Consider the following 17,694-nt stretch of genomic DNA (forward strand, 5'->3'; position numbering starts at 1 on the left):
CTCAAGAGCCCTTAGAGGTAGCCCAGAACCCAGCCTGGTAGGGCCGGAGACTTGAAGAATGGATAGGTGGCAAGAAGAACGAATGATCCCAGTAAAAGAGACAGCATTTGCAAGGGCTTGGAAACTGGAGGCTGGTTCAAGGCGGTAGATAAGTATGACTGGGAGTTGAGCAGGGGAATGTGGAGGGAGGAGGCTGGAGAGTTAAGCCAAAGCAGATCATGCAAGAGCTGGAAAGGCACCAGTAAGAAGCAAGAGAGCCACTGAAAGTCTGTGAGCAAGGGAAGTAACAAGTTCAGATTTGCTTTTGAGAATGATCCCTGAGCCTGTTTCCTCATCTATATGATGGGGATAATAATAGCACCAGAGAGCCGTCTGGAGAATTAAAGGAGATATTGATGCAGACAGTACCTGGCACATAGGTTATTATTCATTCAGGCTTCCCAATGGAAAGGAAGCCTGGCGCATAGCTCCTTGTTGACTGTAATCACATTCTATTACACAGTAACTACTTATTTACTTATGCAGTTACCTCCCAAACTAAGAAATGAAATGATCCGGGGAGAGGACTACCTCCTTATCCTTTCAGTGTTTCCTGTCCCCAAGACAACGCCCAGCACATATTGAGCACTCGGTCAGCGGCGCCCAGGGACTGAACAGTGAAAGAGCGAAAACATCAAAGGGACAAGACGGGACGGTGGCGGAAGGGGTTTGGAAGGGGGGTCAGGGCGTACGGCGTTTCACCACCAGAGCGCGCGCTCTGTTCCGCTGAGAGCTCAGGGCTGCTGGGGAAGGGCGGGCATCCTGGCACCCAGATCACCTGCCAGGACCTTTCTCTAAGGCAGCCCAATGCGAAGATCGTCGCTTTCTCAGGTCAAATGAGTAGCGAATAATCGAAGTGTTCTGAAAACTGCACTTGCAGCGCAGATGTTAAGGGCTGCCTCCATCACCGTCAGTCCTTAGGGTTTTGACTCCGGCCGTCTTTTCCCGAGCCGCTTGGATCTTTGTGGAAGGTGGGGGGGGGGGGGGGGGCGGGCACGTCTGTATGAGGGATTAGCATGGGCTTGCATCCTGATCCCGAAATTTGCAAACTTTCCCAGTCCGAGTCACTGTCATCCGGACTGGGAACCCAGCAGATCGCCCCCCTCAAGGAGCGCAAGTGGGGGTCAGGACAAGTGAAACAGGTCCCTTTGAGAGGGAAGCTATCCGGACAATTTCAGGGAAGGCGAGTGAAGGAGATCTGGGAGGGCGCGCGAGAGGAAGAAGTAAAAGGGAGGAGGAATGACGAAACCCTGGTGAGGCAGGGGTTAAGCCGGACTTGGCCCGGAGGAGGAAAGGGCGGAGCCAATGCTCGGGAGGCGGGCTCTCACCGCGGCCTAGCGAAAACAACAGGCCGCCCGGGGCAAGGACGGGGTTAAGGGGGCGGGTCCAGGGGGAAGCCACGTGCCGAAGCGAGAGACGATTGGCTCTGCCAGCGTTGTTTGTGAGCGGCCATTGGCGACGTCGGAGCACCGCGACGAACCGATTGGCCGGGGCTTGGAGGACTGCCCGCCCGGGGGCGGGGAGGAGGCTGCAGGTCCCAGTCGCTGGGCCGGGCTGGGCCGGGCTGGGCCGAGCTGGGCCGAGCTGAGCGCCGGTGCTGCCCGAGGGGGGACCGGAGGCCGAGCCCAAGCTGCGGCCGCCGCTGCTGCCGCCGCCGGCCGCCATCATGCGCTGGGTCCGCGCTCTGCTGAAGAATGCGTCGCTGGCAGGGGCGCCCAAGTACATCGAACACTTCAGCAAGTTCTCCCCGTCCCCGCTGTCCATAAAGCAGTTTCTGGACTTTGGTACGGAGTGGGTGGGGTGGGGGCGGCTGGCCGTGGGGGCCCGCGGAGCTCGGGGGGCGGTGAGGGAGGGGGCCCTGGCCTTGAAAATTAACGCCGAGAAGAGAGGCCCTGCGTGACAGGGAAAGGTTGCTGGGGTACAGGCAGGGAAGAGTTAAGGCGGTGGGGGGGAGGAGGGGCAGGGACTGGCCCTGAAAGGGTTAAGGTATCCTGGGGAAAAGCTCTATACTGGGCTGTCAGTGGGAAGTGGGGTCACTGAGAAGGAGGGGTCTAAGTATCTCCCTGGGCTTTGTGAAAGGTCTTGTCCAGTAAGGCACAGCAAGGAGGTGATGTTAGGGCAGGAAGGGAGTGGGGTATATCCAGACAGAAAGGGTTAATGGTGGTTATCCTAGTGACTCAGAGTGTTGGAGAAGAAATGGGGCAGGGATGCTGGTGGGAGTAACAAACAAGGCGGGATTAGGAGATGCAGACAGCTGGAAGGAGACCTGGGCTGGGGTGGGCACCCTGGGGTCAGGTTGGAACCCAGCTCTATAAGAAAAATGTCAACAGGAGGGAGGTGGTTGATGAGCACACCCCGACCCACCGAAGAAACCCCAGCTGGCCCAGTAGGCAAGGACACTTGAAGAGCAAATCTGTTTGGGCCTGGCTTCCTGTCCCCAACCCGGTGGAGGCCTGGAGCACCATGAAGTGGAGTCAGTCAGAAGGCTTGCAGCCTTGGCAGCCCCTAGGTTCCTGGGCCAGCTCACCCACCAGCAACGCCCTGGGGTTGCCTCTGGAGCAGAAGCAAGGCTGTGCCACTGTGGCCACTGAAACAGGCATTGTGTGGGCCCTGTCCCCTGTCTACGTGGCATTTCCCTGGTGCCAGCTGGGGATTAGGACAGGGTGCCCAGGTCTCTCCAGAGTTGAAGAGACAGTGCCTGGCTCAAGTTACAGCTGTCACTGAGGGGAGAGGGTGGGGAGGAGGCAACCAGGACATAGGGCCCCTGTTCTCCAGGACTTGTCTGCCTGTCCCCCTGCCCTGTTTGAGCTCCCCCCATGTAGAAAAGCCCCCTGGGCCTGTTGTCAGCCACCAGTAGCTGTCCAGTCCAAACTGGACCCCAATTATAGAAATGGGCTGGGTGGGGCTCACAGTAGAGTTTGGTCCACTTGTAGTGCAGTGGGGGAAACAGATCTTCAGAAGGGTAGTCACATGCCCTAGGTGGCAGACTTGGAAGCAGAACTTAGACTAGCATCTAGCTCTTCTGACTCTAGGCCATGGCCTTGGTCTACCACTCCCGTCTTCATCTTGAAGCCAGACTAAGGACCAAGACATTTGGGCTCCCATCCTTGGGCCCTGTGTGCCTCCCATGTGGGCATTAATGCAGGGACAGCTCTACAGTAGTCAACAAGACCAGCCTGGGTGAAGACAGACTGGGCCAGAAAGAATGCTGGGGCCCCACAGATGCCATGGGCCAGGCACAGTGCCCCTCAGCCAGGCCCAGACCTGGGAAGGCATGGTTTTCCCAGGTTCCTTTGCCCACTGATCCACCCCTCTCTACCCCTTCCACCTCTCAAAGCGAGTGTCTGCTAGGAGAGGCAGAAAGTGAAGAAGTGAGGTAACTGAGGCCAGAGCTGGCTCCAGATGGGCCTGGGAGTGGCACTGTCCCCTGTGGTTGAAGGCAAGCAGGCAGGGGGGACACAAGCTTAGAGAGGGTTGGGCAGGGTGGCGTGGCAGTGGGCGCACTGCAGGAGATCAAGAGAGCTGCTCTGCTCTGTGCCCTTGGTCACTTCTCTGAACCCTTAGGAAATGAAGGATTTAATCGACCTGACCCCTGAGATGACCTCTGGCTCCCGTGGTTTGCAGCTCTGTGGGCTCACCTCTCTCTCTCTCCCCCTCAGGGTCCAGCAATGCCTGTGAGAAAACCTCATTCACCTTCCTCAGGCAGGAGCTGCCTGTGCGCCTGGCCAACATCATGAAAGAGATCAACCTGCTTCCTGACCGAGTGCTGAGCACACCCTCGGTGCAGCTGGTCCAGAGCTGGTGAGACCCCCAGCCAGGTCCCTGTACCTCCCACTCTGCTGCCAGATGCCCCTGGGCTCCCAGAGTCTCTGTGCTTTCAGCAGCCTTGAGGGGGGTGGGGACAGAGGGGAAGCACAGGGGCTCCAAGAGGCTGGAGAGTTGCCCCAAGGTCAAGTGGAATACTAGGCCAGAGCAGGGAGTGAGCTAAAGCTCCTAGCCTCCATGTTTACCAGCCCTATGCTTACCACTCTTCCTTTCTCCAGAAACCCAGGGTCCACCCCGGGAATTGTTTTCACAGCCAAAACCCAAACCATGCCAGTATCAGCGTTTACCACCAGCTTTGGTTCTGAACACCCAGCACCTATTAGGTCCTATTTACCTGGGGACAGGCCACATTATAGGGAAACAGAAACAGGAAGAAACGAATTTTCAAATTATATAATCCAAGCTACAAGTCAGACTGTTTTGGATGTTGAGGAAACCCTCAGACGCAGGGATGGCATCGTACCCAGCCCCGAGAACTTTGGAGGGGCAAAGACCAAAAGTTGCTCTGGTAGCAGAAGGAAATCCTCAGTAAAGCTTCCTCTAGAAGTCTTTCCCAGATTAAGTAATTGGTTGACAGACACCAACGGCTGGTCACATGCGGAACAAACAAGAGTTTGCTGTGTGACTGGCACGCCGATGGCGAATCCTGGTTGGTCTTTGGTGGCACCTGTGCCAAAACGCTTTGCCGGTTCTCCTGGCTGTGGTGCAGCATGGCTGTGGTCCCCTGTTGGATTTGGGAGCAGGGGTCCGCACCTGCTGCGAGCCCAGCGCCGTGTCGGAGGCAGGAAAGCAGCATCAGGTGCCCTCCGGGAGCTACGGAGATCGTAGATGGTGGTGGGAGCAGGGAGCTGACAAAGAGTTACTTTTTTTTTTTTTTACTTTTTTTTTTTAAGATTTTATTTATTTATTTGACAGACAGAGGTCACAAGTAGGCAGAGAGGCAGGCAGAGAGAGAGAGAGAGAGGGAAGCAGGCTCTCCGCTGAGCAGAGAGCCCGACGCGGGGCTCGATCTCAGGACCCTGAGATCATGACCTGAGCCGAAGGCAAAGGCTTTAACCCACTGAGCCACCCAGGCGCCCCGACAAAGAGTTACTTTTACTGATGAACGAAAATGTTATTTAAAAAGTCACATGGGTTGGGGCTTCTTTCCTCCTCATGGTGAAAGTGTAACATGTCCGCCTGGACATTTGGAAGACACGGGAAAATAGACAGAAGAGAGTGCCTGCCACTACCCTCCACGCCATAACCGAACACTAGTCGGGTTTCAGAAGGTCCTAGCGGTGTGCTTCTAGCATCATTTCTATGCATGGATGTACGCAGAGGCAGGACTTACTCTGGTTTAATGAGATTCAGGAAGGACAGTGGCAGGTGCACAAGGCCAGGCTCCTAGCAGGCGCACACCGGGTGTCAGGTGAAGCAGAGAGTCGTGGGGACGTTGAAGTGGACGCACAGAGGAGGTGACATGTCACCAGGCCTTCCAGGGGACCGGAGTGAGCCTAGACCTAGAAAGACGGGAAGGGCATTCCAGGCCTCAGAGCTGCCTGTGCCTGGGCGTGGAGGCGGGCAGGGGCCCAGCGAGGGCCTCTGGGACCTGACTCTGTGCCAGCAGCACTGTTTGGTGCAAGCTGTGAAGGGGGACAGGGACAGAGGGCAGGGGCTGGCATTCCTATAGCCCAACCAGGTCACCCCTCACTGGGCCCTGGCCCTCGGAGGTGTGGGACATCTGAGCCAAGCAGCATCTCCCAGCGCGGGGTGGTGGGGAAGTCATGGGGTGGAGACAGAAGGTCCATCTGTTTGCTCGCTCATCCTCCAGCTCTGCCCGGTTGACTGTCCTGGCTACCTCTCCGGCGAGCCCCTGACGCCAGGACAGGCCCTTTCGCACCTCTCCCTGGACGCGGTGTTCCTAGGAGAGCTGGGGGATGTGTGTCGGGATGTGGGGGAGCAGGGAGCTGCTGAACTGCCCGTGACTCCCCCAGGAGAGGCCATTTCTGAAAACCAGTTACGCATGTATGGGCTGGGCCTGGCCTTTCTTCCCTTGAAGCTTCTAAGTCATGCCCAGCAACAGCAGGACAGAGCGAAGTTAGACAAGAGAGAGCACTTCCCAGTGGTTGATTCAGCTGAGAACAGGGCATGGGATTGCTAGAATGTCCTGATGCACGGACCAGAGCCTGCTGAGATTGTTTCCGGGGAATGGGCCTCATTGGCTGCAGCGAGAAAGCCTGAGGTCCGAGGGGAGGAGGGACTTTGTGCTGGGGACGAGGTGGCCGCCTGTGAGAGAGGGCAGACCCTCTCTAGGAGAACCCGCTGCCGGCTCGAATGCAGAAGTGGTGGTGGGCAGGTTGGCACGAGAGGAGGGGGACAGCATACCAAGGAGCCTGGCAAGAGGGCCTCTGCCCTCAGAGGCTGATGGGTAAGGAGTGAACGTTCCCTTTGGAAAATAGAAAAGTCCGGTATAAATGCTGTTCGTAGTGGAAGTGATACGAAGTAGGGAGGCTGATGGAGTTATTACTCAGCTGCAGAGAGGTTCTAGGCAAGAGTCACTGAGGACGAGTTGAGCATTCCTGCTTTTAAATAAACCTGGTGAATTGTTTCAACCAGACAGACCTGGTGCGGAGGGAGCCCATTTTGGAGGTGCCTGGAAGGCAGTAGGAAGCCATGGCCATTGGCCTCGGTGTCAGCATGCTCACCTTAGAGGCGTGGCTTCGCTGCTTGCTGGACCCTTAATCCTTGGCAGAGCCCCGGCCTCCCTGAGCCTCGGCTTCCTCACCTGTAAAAGGGGGATCTGCTCTGTTTCTAAGGGCGGACGCTACCGCTGGATGCAAAAGGGTGCAGAACTCTGTCAACACAAGCCGTGTCCCCGAGCTTCGCCACAGATGTGAGTGTGGCCAAGGTTCTCTGGGACAATGTGGTCCTCACAGCGATGGTGATGATGAAAGCAAACAGACCTGGAGGGCCTGCCATGCGTCAGGAACTGTTCTAGGCATGTCCACACGTTCCTTCAGTTAGCCTTCCTGACAGCCTTCTGCGGGAGGCCTTGTCGTTTCTCCCATTTCATAGATGAGCAGACTGAGGTTCAGAGAGGTTAGGACATGTGTGTGAGATCACTCAGGCAGCAGGTGGGAGAGCTGAGACTCCCGCCTAAGGCTGTGTGACCCGGCGGCCGCACTTGTGAGCAGAGAGGTCGAGTGCTGGGTTCTGGGGCCGTGACCTGGATCAGAGATCACCACACTCCCCGAGCGAGGCCTCAGGAGGGTAGGGTTCACCTTACTGGAATGCGCTTGCTGGCTTGGGATGTGAGAGCACGGAGCGGGCGAGAAAGGCCGTCTCAGGAGGGCGTGGAGCTGGTGGGAGCATGCTTCCAGAAAGCGGTGGGTTAAGTGAGAGTCGCAGGGTAGAATCAGATGACAGTGAGTCTTCTGTCACAGAGGTCTTGCAGGGGCTGTAGAGAAAGGGGCTGGAGGCAGTGTGGCCAGCAGCCTCTCGTGATCTCTCCCGCCAGTGGGCAAACCCAGCCTGTGGGAGACCTGCACCCACACCCTGTGGGAACCACAGCCCTTGAGAAGAACCAGTGCCATGGCGGTGGCCCCAGGGGCTGGTGCCGCGCCAGGCATGGAGTGGGGGCTGGAGTCTCACCCTCGCTGAACCCCTTGGCCTCTCTTTCCATAACCGGAGTCGAGACTGAGGATGTCAGAGTGGTACTGCTGTGAACCCCATTTTCGAGCCAGGGACTAGAGCGACTCCGTGGCCTCTGTGGGGCACAGCCGGCCATGGGACCCAAGTGTGCCTGGCTCAGGGTCTGCACTCAGCTCCCCCGCAGAAAACAGCTTCCAGACACGGGACAGGTCTGCCACCGCCCCCTCCTCACATGGCCACTGCCTTGTTCACGCTCCTGATCTGCCGCGGCTGTGGGCGCTAGTGCATGGTGTGCACACAAACACACACGCTTACACATGCTGCCGGTCACACGCCCCCTCCACCTCCCCACACAGTCCACCCCCTGCCTCCCAAATCCAGGACTCTGGGCAGGCTAGAAAGCCCCAGAAGGCAGGAGGCCTGGGCGGCCTGATTTGGGCCTGAGGTGGGCAGGCCCAGGCCTTTCCTGGGGCAGCTACATTGGGTCCCCACTGCCTGCTGGGCCTGCTCTGTCCGGCCGAGGGGGGAGGTCAGCACCACATCTGTCATTAGTCCAGGCTTCAGGCCTCCTAGGTCCAAGCCCTGTTCTTTCCCTTCAGGTTAGCGAGTTGGGCAGTCCAGCAGCCAGTGTTCCTCCTCAGTGTCTCCCCCTTTAGGACCAGATCTTGCCTGAGAGTGACATCTGGGGTACCAGGCCTCAGCGGGCTCCAGGCCAGGGCCAGCATCCTCTGGGAAGATCCTTCCCATCTTGTTGTCTCCCTGCCAAGAGCCCATGTGGAACTACTCCCCGGAAGGACCGGCCCTTCTGGCCCTTCGAGGGAGGCAGGCAGGGGTCCTCACTGTGCTTCATCGTCCAGGAGACAGAGGCCCGAGGCTGGCAGCCTTCCCCCTGCTGCGCTGGCGGGCACTGCCCATTGTCCATCCATCCTGCTGCCCTTTGCTCTACTTCCTGGCCGTGTGATCAGGCCCCGCTTCTGTTCTCTAGGGCCCTTTAGGCAGCCTCAGAGGGGTGGTGTCGACAGCTAGCCCGCTGTCCCCACCCCTGCACCTCCCGGCCCAGCAGGCAGGGCCTCCTAGCTCCCACCCCTCGTCGCTGTCTGCCCCCCCCAGCTCTTCCCCACCCCCCATCTTAGGAAGGGGTTCTGAGCCCCGCTGTCCAGCTGGTTTCCTCCTCTCCCTCTACCTACCCCAGCCTTACACACTTGCAGGTTTTCTCCCCAAATCCCCTCACCATCCCAGACTCAGGAGCCTGGAGATTGATTCTGGGCTTGGGGACAGGGGCAGGGCAGGGATTTGGAGGCACACTGCCTGCAAGAGAGAAAGAGAGAAGTCTGGCTCTGCACGGAGACCACCTCCTCTGTAGAATGGGGGCAGCACGAGCCCCCACCGCACAGGGTATCACAGAGGCACTAGGGCAGCGGCAGGCACAGAGCTGAGCGCTGTCCCAGGCCGGGGGCAACCAGGGGCAACCATTGCATATCGGCAGAGGCGCTGTTGGACCAGTGTGGATGGTGAACGGTTGGCCGTGAGGTGTGGGCGGGGAGTCAGACAGACATCGGTTTGAATCCCAGCGCCGCCCCTCACTGTGGGGCCTGGGCCATATCACCTGCTTTCTCTGAGCCGGTTTCTGGCTACAAAAAGGGGACTACCCCATGCTCCGCAAGGCTGCTGGGGGAGGGGAGACCCTGGGTAGACTCTGGGCACAGGCAGGCACTAGCAGACACCTACTCTCCAGGAAGCTTGAGGCCCTGCCTTTGGGGCGCCTCTCTGATTGTCTGCTCTGGCTGCAGGGATGGGGGGAGACTGGTCTCTCCTGCCGGGTGGGGAGGGCAGTCAGGGAGCACCAGGGCTGGGACGGCCCCATTCCTACCATCCACAGCATGAAGGCTGTCCAGCGCAGGACTTGGAGCCTACAGCCAGTACGACCAGGAGGAAGGTGTTGGGTACCCTGATGCTGGGGGCTCAGAGGACATGCTCAGCAGTGGCCGGTGTGTAAACCACCACACGTAACGGGCGCACGCATCCAGAGAGTGCTTGCTGCGCGGCAGGCACGGGGCTAAGTATCACCTTTGGCCCTCACCGCAAGATAGTGATGGAAGGAGCTAGGAAACCTCCACTTTCCTGAGGCAGAAACTCAGGCCCAGAGAGGCTTCACGACTTACCCAGGTCACACAGCCCCTAGGGACAAGCCAGGACTGGGACTCAGCAGAGCCAGCGCCCCCCCACCTTCTCCTCTAGTGTCCAAAGTGAGAGCAGCGGGGGAGAGGTGAAGGGGAATGGGTACTCTGGGCAGGGGAGCCCTCAGGGACGCTGAGGTGAGCATTCTGAGCAGACACGGCATGGGGCAGTGACAAGAGTGTGGGGGACTGAGTCTTACCACACCACCTCCCAGCCTGATGACTACTTTGGGCCTCAGTTTAGGGGCCTCTGAAATGGGGCTAATTCCTGCCTTTCTGACCTGTCAAGGTCAAAGCACTGTTGTACACAGGAATGCAGGTACCATCAAAGGCCCTTTTCTAGAGAGACCCTTAGGCCACAGAGCTCTCTGTCCCAGGGCTCTTGGCAGCCCCCGCCTCCTGCTGGCTGCAAATGTTTCTGCCACAGGGTGGCCATCTCCAGAACAACCTGTGGACTGGGCATGGTAGCAGGGGAACAGTGGGGGTCCTGGCTTACAGAGGCAGGGGGACAGTAGCTCTAGGTTGGCACTGTCTGCTGCCACAGGTGAGCCTTGCACAGGCTGGCCCCCTGCTTCCCAGCACTCCCCTAGTTCCCCAGCTCTTCTAGGTCCTGGGGAAATCGGCCTCCCACCAGGCCTGCAGATGGGGGGCGGTGGGGGGCCACACACTCCTGCTGGGCGTTTGGAGTAGAGTGAACTGTCTTGGCTCTCCGTGGGCTCTGCCCACCCCCCCCCCCCGCCGCCATGGTCAGAGCTGGGCATGCCTTTCCCCACTTCTTTGTCCTTCCCACCCCCCATTTGAAATCCACTTCCCTAGGCAGACCACACGGCCCCTGAGCAGGTGCCCAGAACGGTAGGCACTAATCTTCACTGAGCCCCTGCTCTGTGAAGTGCCCTGGGCCAGCCACTCTGCCAGGTGTGCCCCAGGAGATGCAGCAGGAACCCTGGGGGACAAATGCTAGGATCAGTTTCCATGAAGGGGCTCCGGGAGGTTAAGTGACTTGCCCCAGCCTTCTCTCTTGGCCAATAATCCACGAGACCCCGGGGACGGGCTGATCCCCAGTGCCCTCCGAAGACTGCTATTCTTAGATTGCACAGCAAAGGTGCTAGGAGGGGGACCGGCAAATGAGAGATGTTCTTGCATAACTTACTGTGTTGTCAGGGAGACTCGCATGCAGATGAAATGAATTGAGAAAAAGTGTGGTGTAGCCTGTCGGGCAGGGTGGCTCTGTGTGGGTAGGGGTGAGGCAGGTGCCGGGCAGCTCTGTGTGCCACTGCCCATGGTGGGGGGTGGGATAGGCACGGGGGCAGCTGAGTCTCTTGGGAAGGGAGCCTGGCTTGGCCTGGAGCTGAATGGCGCCCCCTCCAATGCACACAGGTATGTCCAAAGCCTCCTGGACATCATGGTGTTCCTAGATAAGGACCCGGAGGACCATCGTACACTGAGCCAGTGAGTGAAGGCCCCAGTGGGGGGTCAGGAGGGCATGGGCAGGCAAAGGGCCCTGGGTCACAGCCCTGAGGCAGAAATGTGCAGGAGGATGGGAGAAATGATCCCTGTCCTCAAGGATATCTAGTCTGAGGGTGAATTAGCCCCTGGCCTCCATGGCCCTGGGTCTGATTAGGGAGATCCAAGCTCCTGCCCCCGAGGGGATCCCCTGGCCATCGGGCAGGTGGTGGGACACTCAGGGCGGGCTCGGGAAGCAGCAGGGAGGACACTGTGTCTGTCAGGTTGGGAGGGGTTCTATGAACAAAGACTGGTGGAGAGGAGGTCAGAAGTGGGGGAGAGTCTGGGGGAGCCCCCAGTTTGGGACTAAGCCGCCATGCCCTGCAGGTTCACGGACGCCCTGGTCACCATCCGGAACCGCCACAACGACGTGGTGCCCACCATGGCACAGGGTGTGCTGGAGTACAAGGACACGTACGGCGATGACCCGGTCTCCAACCAGAATATCCAGTACTTTCTGGATCGCTTCTACCTCAGCCGCATCTCCATCCGCATGCTCATCAACCAGCACAGTGAGTGGGGCCAGGGTGCTCGGGACCGAGCGCGCCTCCCTGGCTTCATGGTGGCCGGAGTGGGGGGGGGGGGGTAGGAGGGGAACCCCACCAACAGCTCCCTGCCTTCTCGCCCACAGCCCTGATTTTTGATGGCAGCACCAACCCAGCCCACCCCAAACACATTGGCAGCATCGACCCAAACTGCAATGTCTCCGAGGTGGTAAAGGGTAAGATGTCCCCACCATGCCCAGAGACCCCCTCTGGCTGCCTTGCCAGAAGATGTGCCGTTCCCTCGTGGGTAGGGCCTCGTCTGCTTGGGTTTTTTTTTTAATGTTGGGGATGCCTTGTACCAGTGCAAGGCAGGAGGACTGCCTGCTGGGTGGACCATCCCGTTCCCTGAATGGCCATTGTCTTCTCTCAGATGCATACGATATGGCCAAGCTCCTGTGTGACAAGTATTACATGGCCTCGCCTGACTTGGAGATCCAGGAGATCAACAGTGAGTGAGGGAGGCTCTGTGTGTGTGTGTGTGTGTGTCTGTGTGTGTCTGTGTGTGTGTGTGTGTGTCTGTCTAAGGGCTCTGGAGAGAAAGATGAGATGGGGAGTCAGGAAAAGAACGGGGGGAGGGGAAAAAAAAGGAAAAGAACTGGTTGGGACAGAAGCAGAGCTATTATTGACTTATTATTAGCAGTATTATTACTAATATATTTGCTAAGTAAACATTATTAAACAGTAAACATGCCATGGAAGGTCGCTCTTCTCACGGAGGTCACGTTCTTGATGCTGGGGAGGCTGGGGAAGGGGGCCATTAGCCAGTGAGCAGATAACCAACCCACAAGCTAATCTCAGATGGTGACAAGTGACAGGGAGGAGACAAGATGAGGTCACGTGACAACGATGAGGAGGAGCAGTGTATTTACTAAGGTGTGGTTTGGGTGCCTTTTCAGAATCCAGGTGACAGTGGCATAATTAAGAGAGAGGTTTCCCTCTTTGAAGCCCCTGGGGTGGGACAGTGAAAGTTGGCTCCCCACCCTTATGTCTCGGCTCCAGCTGGAGAAGGGGAAGAGGATGGAGAAGACAGGACCCAGGGGCTGGACAGTCACTCCCCTAGGTCACCTGGCCAGGGAGGCCGGGAGTTCAGTCTCTAGCTGGGCAGCCAGGAGCCCGTTAGAACTTGGGGGAGGGAATATCTGTGACAAGAGGAGGGGAAGAAGGGATACAAGAGGATGGCTATGGGGGTCTTAACTTTGGGTGGGGTGGGTGGTCAGGGACCAGCAGGACCAGGAGGGGGGCTGGGAGATGAGTGGGGAGGGGTTGGAGACAGAGGTGAAGGCATGCAGGGCCCGTGGGCCACAGACAGGAGCTGGGATGTTGTGTGCAGCAGGGAAGCCCATTGAAGGGTTCGAAGCACAGTGATGCCAGCGTCTGATGTTTGTTTTAAGATACTTAGAGGTTGGAGGGGGTGAGCAAGATCTCAGGAAGACCAGTTAGGAGGTCACTGCAGTTATCCAGGGGATGGAAAGGCAGCAGAGATGGAAAGAAGGAAGTAGATTTGATAAATATTTTGGAGGTAGAGAGGATAGGACTTGCTGAGGAACCAGGGTCATAGGGGAAAGGAGGATCAGGGATCTGGAGGTTTCTCTACTCTTCCCCTCCCCCACCTGTTCCTCAGCCACCCTCTGCCTGTGCACTACAAACCTGAGGGCTTTTTTGCCTGGAAGTCACACTGCCCACATCTTTAAGGCCCAGTTCAAGTCCAGGTCCTCCAAAAAGCCTTCCTGGACTTTCCAGAAAACATGATTAGGCACCCAGCCCCCTGGGGCGTACCTCTGTCACGCACTGTCACTGTCTGAATCACTTGGAGGCATGGGGCACCCACGTGGCTCAGTCGGTTGGGCATCTGCCTTCAGCTTGGGTCATGATCCCAGGATCCCGGGATGGAACTCCACATCAGGCTCCCTGCTCAGTGGGGGCAGGTTGGGGAGGGGGTCTGCTACTCCCTTTCCCCCCGTTTTTGGTGTCTCTCTTTCTCTCTGTTAAATAAATAAAATCTCTTAAAATAAGTGAATAAAATAAATGAAACTTGGGGGCAGAGATGGAAGGACAGAGACAGGCTACATTCCTTCAGTATCCCTAGGGTCAAGCGCAGGGCCTGGCACATAGCTCTGGGTACAATACCCAACGTTAAAGTCACTCGTGCCTTTGTCTAGACTTGAATTTCCGAGGGCGTAGGGCTGAATTTTATTCATCTTTATGCCCCACTGCCCAGCATGGGGCTCGAGATTCCTTCGTTCGCTAATCCATGCCCAGTCATTGAGCTCCTGCTGCAAACAGAGCTCTGTGCCAGGCACCAGGAGAAGACCCGCATCCCCTCACACAAGAAGCTCTCGAGGCTAGAGCGATTCTAGAGGCAGAGTGCTGGAGTCAGAACTGTGTGCGGCAGCCCTCCCCTCTCCCCACTGGATTAAAAAGCTCTCCAGGGCCTCTGGGGTCCAGGTGAATGCTAGTAGACTGGATATAGGCTGGATAGATACTTTTTGAATGGATGAAGGGGCTAGATGAACAGTGGGTGAGTGGAAGGCTGAATCTGGACTCCGAATTCATGGGTAGATGGGATGGATGGATGTTGGGACAGATGCGTAGTTGAGGGACAGTCGGATGGTTGAATGGACACTGAAAGAGTAGCTAGAGGAATTAGTGGATGTTGCACGGATACAATGGTTGGATGGATGGACGAATGGGTGGATGGACAGACACCGTGTGATGGATGGATACCGTATGGATAGACAGGTGGGTGAACAAATGCTAGAGGATAAATGGGTGATTGGTTGAGTGCTGGGTGCTAGGTGCTGCGTCAGTGAATGCTGAATGGTGACCTCTTGACAATTTACTGATCCTTGGTCTTGACTTCCCCAGCAGCGTCCAACTCTGAACAGCCAATTCACATGGTCTATGTCCCATCTCACCTCTACCATATGCTTTTTGAACTCTTCAAGGTAAGGGGGCGGGGATGGTTCTCTGCAGCCTTGGGGGATGGTTAGGGCTAGGCCACTCTCACTCATCTCTTCTGCCTCTCCCTTCACAGAATGCCATGCGTGCCACTGTGGAAAGCCACGAGTCCAGCCTTGTCCTCCCACCTATCAAGGTCATGGTGGCCTTGGGTGAGGAAGATCTGTCCATCAAAGTATGTGGCCCTTGATTTGGGGGCCGGAGAGCACTGGGATGGGGACTTGCGCCTCTGCCAGGAGATGGGCTCAGAGGAGACCCTGGGGATGGGGACTACCAAGAGGTCAGGGGTGTCGGGGCGGGGCGTGAGCACTGAAGCCATGTCCGTCTCCCCCAGATGAGTGACCGAGGTGGGGGAGTCCCCCTGCGGAAGATTGAGCGACTCTTTAGCTACATGTACTCCACGGCGCCCACCCCCCAGCCTGGCACCGGAGGGACCCCACTGGTGAGATGGTTTCCCTCCAGTGCCCCCTGCCTCCTAAGGCCTCTTGTCTTTTCTCCTCTTCTCATCAAACTGTCACTCTCCCCATCTCTCACCTCCTCACCTCGCATGGTCTTTGTTCTTGTGTAGCTGTATGAGCATCGGTCACCGCTCCCAGTCTGGGCCCCCCTGCTCCTCCCACTCCCCCTAGACTGCAGCAAACCCCCCACCTGAGCTGCGGGTTTCTATCTGTCTCTCCTCATTTCTCCCAGTGGCACCCCACAGAGTTCAGTCATCAGCAGCTCTGTCATTCCCAGTAGAGCAGGTGGGGCTGGGTTTGGGAACTTGAGACCCAGGAGCCCCGAGACCTGTCCACACCCGCTGGCTCCCAGGGCTGAGCTCCTCCGCTACCCCCGTTGACTACCACCCGTGGCTGGGACTGCTCAGCCTTTCTGGGTCCACCAGACTGACTACCCCGACCCCTGAGGAATTCTGGGAATCCTCAGGCCCCACCCCAACTCAGCACATTGGTCCTTTTGCTCCGGGAGGCCCAGACCTGCCTCCTGGTCACTCTCCCTTCCCGCCCCCTTGTAGGCTGGCTTTGGGTACGGGCTCCCCATCTCCCGCCTCTATGCCAAGTACTTCCAGGGAGACCTGCAGCTCTTCTCCATGGAGGGCTTTGGGACCGACGCGGTCATCTATCTCAAGGTGAGGGTCCTGGTGCGGGGACCAGCTTGCGGGCTGTGCTGGCAGGTCAGCCTGCTGCTAGGTTCCATCTCCACCCCTCTACTCCTTCCAGACTGAGAATCAGAGCAAAGCTACAGTTCCCAGCCTGCAGACATCCCCACCTCGGCAGGCAGTTTAAGGAAGTCCTTGGTCCATGACTAGGACCCCTGTTTTGGGGACCTTTGACTTCTTATATGCAGAAGGAAAGAGGGCTGCCATAGAGAGCTTGTCATTCAGCTCAGGACCAGACTGAGACCCAGAGTTTGTGACCTTCTTCAAGGTCACAGTCCACCTTACCTCTGACTCCCTGACTCTTTGAGTGAATAGTCTTCTGGAATGGGCAGGAGCAAGGCACAGAAGGGACAGGTCCTTTCCTGGGTCTTTCTGGGCCAGGGTTCGTTGTCTCAGCCAGTGTCTGGCACCTAGCTGGGCTGACTCAGACATGGGGCAGCTCGTGGTCTGACACCCCCACAATCCACCCTGGGGAAAGGGTGATTGACTGAGACATGGGTGAGGCATTGGGAAGGGGGATGGGCTGACCCCGGTGCTCTCCAGGCCCTGTCCACGGACTCAGTGGAACGCCTGCCCGTCTACAACAAGTCAGCCTGGCGCCACTACCAGACCATCCAGGAGGCCGGCGACTGGTGTGTGCCCAGCACAGAGCCGAAGAACACGTCCACGTACCGGGTCAGCTAAGGGCTGCCCTGCTCCCCTGCACCTAAGAGGACAGACTGTTGTCTCTGGGATTGGCCACCACGGTGACCCTCCTTTCCCCCCACCAGGTGGGGGGAGGGCTCTCCCTAATGACCAGCTTCTGTCTCTGTGGAAGTCACTGCGGTGACCAGTCTGTGGTCTAAGTGCCAATCTCCATCTCCGCGGAGACCCCTCGGTGGTCTCCCTGGTGTTTGGTCTCTGTGGGCGGTGCCTAAGGATGGGGGGACGTCTCCATCATGATGTGGGGGGGTGGTCCCAGAGTCATGTTTCCATGACAGTGCTCCTTCTGAGACCAGAGCTGCCACTTTTCTTCCAGGGGTCCTGGGTCCCCCTCACTGCCGTCCATAGCCCTGGCCTTCCAAGCGGACACCCTGCTTGCCTTATCCCCCACCCCGGCCCATGCGGGGACTCCAGCCCTGGCCCAGGGTCAGCGCTAGCCAGGGGCCAGTGTCCCTGGGTAGAGAAAGGGGTTGCCCCCTCGGGCCCCTGTTTGGGGACATGGTCCTGCAGCCTCTCCCTCTACCCTAGGCTTAAAGGTGAAGGTTAGGAGGGGACAGTTCTCACCCAGAGCACACCCTTAAAGTGGAGGACCTGGGGAGGACCCAGAGATCAGCTGTTTAGCCAAACTGCTCAGAGCCCCTCAGGCACCTCCCGAGCCCCTCCCCGGCATGTCCTCACCCGTACACGGCCCCTTGCCCACCCCACACCCACACAGTCCCCCCTGAGCTCCAGACCCCCGTTCCCACTGTGCCTGGACATGCACGTGCTTGGGGTGGCTTTCTCCCTAGAATGCTCTATGTACATAGTTAGTTTTGTAGCTCCAAAAAGTCCCCACCCTTCCCCTTAGCACACGGGGGTTAAAGTGGTGTGCTCCTCCCAGTGGCTGTGACGATGACCGTGACATCTGCAGTAAAGAGATTGAATGAGACCGTGGCCCAGCTGCTTTCCTGGGGTGGGAGGGGGAGGGGAGAGAGCCACAGGCACAGAGGCACGCAGACCAGACCGCAGACCCTGTGACTGCCATATGACGCACTCGGGATACCCAGCCCAGGGCATGACTCAGTGCATCCCATGAGCACACCGCCAGGCAGAGCCATCCCTTCAGGACACCTGACACAGCAGCCCTGGGGGGCAGATGTGTCACCCCTCCACGCTC

The 17,694-nt window shown here is 58.0% G+C and overlaps 1 protein-coding gene across 2 annotated transcripts; it reads left to right on the top strand.

The window, feature by feature from the left end:
* The first annotated feature begins 1,570 nt into the window (after positions 1–1,570).
* On the top strand, positions 1,571–17,466 carry PDK2 (pyruvate dehydrogenase kinase 2). Of its 2 annotated transcripts, none has more exons than XM_047708083.1 (11): positions 1,571–1,823; positions 3,699–3,840; positions 11,052–11,123; positions 11,505–11,689; positions 11,809–11,898; positions 12,093–12,170; positions 14,588–14,667; positions 14,757–14,855; positions 15,015–15,122; positions 15,693–15,806; positions 16,380–17,466. In XM_047708083.1, exons 1-11 carry the CDS (start codon positions 1,706–1,708, stop codon positions 16,518–16,520), a joined length of 1,227 nt encoding a protein of 408 aa, XP_047564039.1. In that variant the 5' UTR covers positions 1,571–1,705; the 3' UTR covers positions 16,521–17,466. The 2 variants fall into 2 exon arrangements, with proteins under 2 accessions (XP_047564039.1, XP_047564040.1); XM_047708084.1 differs by having other exon boundaries at positions 1,572–1,823; positions 14,591–14,667.
* The last annotated feature ends 228 nt before the right edge of the window (positions 17,467–17,694 follow it).

This window comes from Lutra lutra, chromosome 16 (genome assembly GCF_902655055.1).
Source record: "Lutra lutra chromosome 16, mLutLut1.2, whole genome shotgun sequence".
Taxonomy (NCBI): Eukaryota; Metazoa; Chordata; class Mammalia; order Carnivora; family Mustelidae; genus Lutra; species Lutra lutra.

Bases quoted from the DNA above. Each gene is read 5' to 3' on its own strand.
- PDK2 (XM_047708083.1), top strand. From the start codon at position 1,706: ATGCGCTGGGTCCGCGCTCTGCTGAAGAATGCGTCGCTGGCAGGGGCG. The intron at 1,824-3,698 runs GTACGGAGTGGG...TCTCCCCCTCAG, and splicing joins AAAGCAGTTTCTGGACTTTG to GGTCCAGCAATGCCTGTGAG. The intron at 12,171-14,587 runs GTGAGTGAGGGA...TGACTTCCCCAG, and splicing joins GGAGATCCAGGAGATCAACA to CAGCGTCCAACTCTGAACAG.